This window comes from Otolemur garnettii, unplaced genomic scaffold (genome assembly GCF_000181295.1).
Source record: "Otolemur garnettii isolate 467f Iridium unplaced genomic scaffold, OtoGar3 scaffold00066, whole genome shotgun sequence".
NCBI lineage: Eukaryota > Metazoa > Chordata > Mammalia > Primates > Galagidae > Otolemur > Otolemur garnettii.
In genome coordinates this window covers 3,676,622-3,680,366 of record NW_003852461.1, presented here as the reverse complement: position 1 = coordinate 3,680,366, position 3,745 = coordinate 3,676,622, and the positions used below count along the sequence as shown (strand labels likewise).

At 43.0% G+C, this 3,745-nt stretch overlaps 1 protein-coding gene across 1 annotated transcript in view; it reads left to right on the top strand.

Annotated features, from left to right (window-relative positions):
• FYB2 (FYN binding protein 2) overlaps positions 1 to 3,745 on the top strand; it is a 57,295-nt gene that overhangs the window by 46,011 nt on the left and 7,539 nt on the right. The window contains 2 exon segments of the mRNA XM_023515098.1: positions 1,710 to 1,738; positions 3,631 to 3,691. Coding sequence (XP_023370866.1) covers positions 1,710 to 1,738; positions 3,631 to 3,691 — 90 coding nt within the window.

Genomic DNA, 3,745 nt, shown 5'->3' with positions numbered 1-3,745 from the left:
GGCTTTTATTTGCCTACACTTCACATTTGATTTGTTCCCCTTGAGAGCAGAATATGCGGGGAAGGGAGATGAACTGTTCGACCAAATGGTTCACATGTCCCCGAGCCTCAGACCTCTAAGATAACCTGGTCTAGGCTAATTGCCAGCCAGGGGGCAGGGAGCGCCACATCACCAGCAATGGAGGGGGTGGGGGGTGTGGGGGCCGGGCTATAGCTGCCCCTGGCAGTTCTGCCCCTTATCCACTGTGCAGCTGTGAGCCGACCACTAATTCTTCATACCTCCAGGGCCCCAGGTTCCTCCTGCATACAGTGGGAGGTGTCCAAAGACACTTCTTCATACTCCCAGGGCCCCAGGTTCCTCCTGCATACAGTGGGAGGTGTCCAAAGACACTTTGCTGATAGATATACAGGTGCTTCTTGACTTATGACAGAGTTAGGCCCTGATAAACCCATTGCTAAGTTGAAAATATCTTAAGTCAAAAATGCACTGAAGGCAAACGTCACTGCTTAACCTAGCCTACCTTAAATGTGCTCAGAACACTTACATGAGCCTACACGTGGGCAAAATTATCTAGCACACAGCCTATTTTATAATAAAGTCTTGAAAATACCATGCAATGGATTTAACACTGTCCTGGAAGTTAGGATGGTTCTATGGACACTCAAAGGATGCTTTCTACTGAATGCTTATGGCTTCTGCTACATTGTGTAGTGGAGAACTCAAAATTGGAACCATCGTAAGTTAGGAGCATCTGGATAGATATACAGACACATAGATACGCATCTTTATTTTGTGAGGCCAAGGGCAGCAAGACAACTTACCCAGGGCCATTACCTATATTGAGATGGAACTATGTGTGTTATTCTACCGTAATGTTCTTTTCAATTATAAAGCTTTAAAGTTTTATGATGTTAAGTCCAATTGTGTGTTGGGTCTTGAACTACCAAGAGATGCCAACAGAACGTGGAATTTATAAGTTGTCGTCTGGATTACGTAAGAAGAGGGTGTTTACCCCTCTGGTGAGCAGCACTCTGTGCCCAGAAGCAGAGCCTGATCTCAGCGAGTTAGATGTTTTAAGACAGAACATTATGGGCCTGGTAATCTGCAGTCCTTTGAATATTTGATCCAGATGAGAATGCTCTTTTAAAACGCAAATCTGATTTTCTTTCCTTAAAACCGCCCTGATTCCATACAACTTTTAGGACAAATATGGAATCCCCTTCCTGGGCAAGTTAAATACTTCACGGAGCCCCCACACTACTCCGGGTCCTTCTCTCACTAAATGTGCTCTCACCACTCACTACACTGCCCTGCAGGTCTCAGACTCTGCCTTGGTGCCTTGGGCCTCCTTGCTTTGAAAATGACCTTCCTTTGGTCTGAAGGCACCTGCCTTTCCCTAACCGTCTTTGATTATCAAAATTCTAGTTTTCCATCAAAATTTGGTCAAATGTTGCCCCTTCTGAGACATGGTCCCTGAACACCTCTACACAAACCTGGATTATTTGTCTCTCCTCCGTATTCCCATACCACTCTGTGTACACTTTTGGGCACCTATTAATACCACTGAGAAACCCCTTTTCCTGGAGTCAGAGACTGTCAGGGTAAAGCGGTGAATCTGGAGTCCTGAACATGTTCCTTGGGATGTATCAGCGATTTCTTCAGGACACGGCTTTTTCCTTAACCCTCTTGTCTCTTTTGTCAATCAGCAGTGCGTTTTCCACTTCAATGCCTGATTTGGGTAAGTGACATTTGTTTACTGCTAACCGAAAGGACTCACCACTGGGATACTCAGGGCCAGGGAAAAAGAAGTGGTGATCCTTCCCACATTTGCACATTCAGTGAAAAATTGGTCCATCAAAATCAAAGCAGCTATTTTACGCAGCAGTACTTCTGACTTTGGGGATGATGACTACCATTTAAGTACCTACTATAGTACCATACCCTGGAGTAACTGCTTTCTTCTTAAAATCCCAGAGAAATAAATGCTATTCCTTTTTAGGAAGGCTCTCAGACCCACATCCATACCTGAGTCACCCAGGCTCTGTGATCAAGTCTCCCTGACTGTTATGAAACTCACACATTTACTACACAGCCTCTTGAAGGATTCGATGCTCTAATTAAGATACACTAAGTTGGACAGGATCATGTTGCAGCCTGTATACTAACTGAACCAAGAATGGGGCATTGAAATAGTACTTACTTTTCCATCGAAATAATAGTGCCTATATTAGCCGAGTGCCTGACACATAGTAGGCTCTCCATACAGGCTCAGTGCATTGAATATGTCAAAAAAAGAGGCCATGGGATTTTGTTGTTCATTGTTTCTTCTCTATGTGCTGCAGCCATGTGGCTACTCTGATAGCAGTCTGACTTGTCCATTCAATTGTATATTATATTCCACAAATATGAGTTTGCTGAACTAAATCAAAGATCTCCCAACACATTCTTGGTCCGTGTTTTAAAAAAAAAGCTGACTTGGTGCCCATAGTACAGTGTTATGGTGCCAGCCACATACACCAAGGCTGGAGGGTTCAAACCCTACCAGGAATGCTAAACAGTAACTTCAACAAGAAAAATAGCCAGGCGCTGTGGTGGGCACCTGTAGTCCCAGCTCCTCGGGAGGCTGAGGCAAGAGAATCATTTAAGCCCAAGAGTTTGAGGTTGCTGTGGCGGGCACCTGTAGTCCCAGCTCCTCGGGAGGCTGAGGCAAGAGAATCATTTAAGCCCAAGAGTTTGAGGTTGCTGTGCTATGGCACTCTACCGAGGGCGACATAGTGAGATTCTGTCTCAAAAAAAAAAAGCTGACTTGGAATAAACGTGGATTTATCCTCACCCAAACTTAAAGATATTGAAGCAGCAGTCCCCAGTCTTTCAGGCACCAGGGACTGGTTTCCTGGACAATCTTTCTACACAGGGGATGGGGTAAGGCGGAAGGTGGGATGGGACAGGAGGAGGTGATGTGATACTGTGAGGCCTGGTTCCTAACAGGACATGGATGGGTACTGGGGATTGGAGACAACAGTATTTTAATAAAATGATTAAAGCAATAAGTAATTATGAATAATTGAATATGAAATCTGAATAATCATGCCAGATAGTCTCAAACATATAAGATCTGTGTACGGTGCCAAGGAATATGAGTATCCTACACTGAAAATATCTAATCACAGTTATGCACCAAGGTTAAGGTTATGCAGGATTATTTTAAAGACTCAGTTGTCAAATGAAAATCATGAAAGAAAAAAAGCAACATTAAAATTCTATTGTACTGTTTTCCCTCCAGGAATTAAGAAAAGCCCTCTCACTGTTCTAGAAGTGTAACATCTTTGTGCAGTTCCCAAAGATGGCAACCTTTCAACAACTCATATTTTCCTGAAAGTCTGCATGAAATCGAATTGATATAAACATGTGTAGATGTGTTTGAGATACAAGGATATATCACTGTTTTCTTAATCCCCCAATTAAATGTCTTCCCAAATGGAGCTTCTTTTTATTCTTCAATCAGATTGTGATAAAAAGAGGCTTGAGAATGTAATCTGGATAATTAGGTAAATTTATATAATTTGGAAAGTTAGAGATTATGTAAACCATGCCTAATAATGAACAATTTCGATCCTCTCTTGACCCTAGAACTTAGGTCTCAGGATGTTATTGTCTATGATGATGTGGGCCTGACTGCACAAGAGTCAAAGTAAGTCAATTTACCTCATGGTCCTCCCTGATGGTATCTTGACTCATTTCGTGA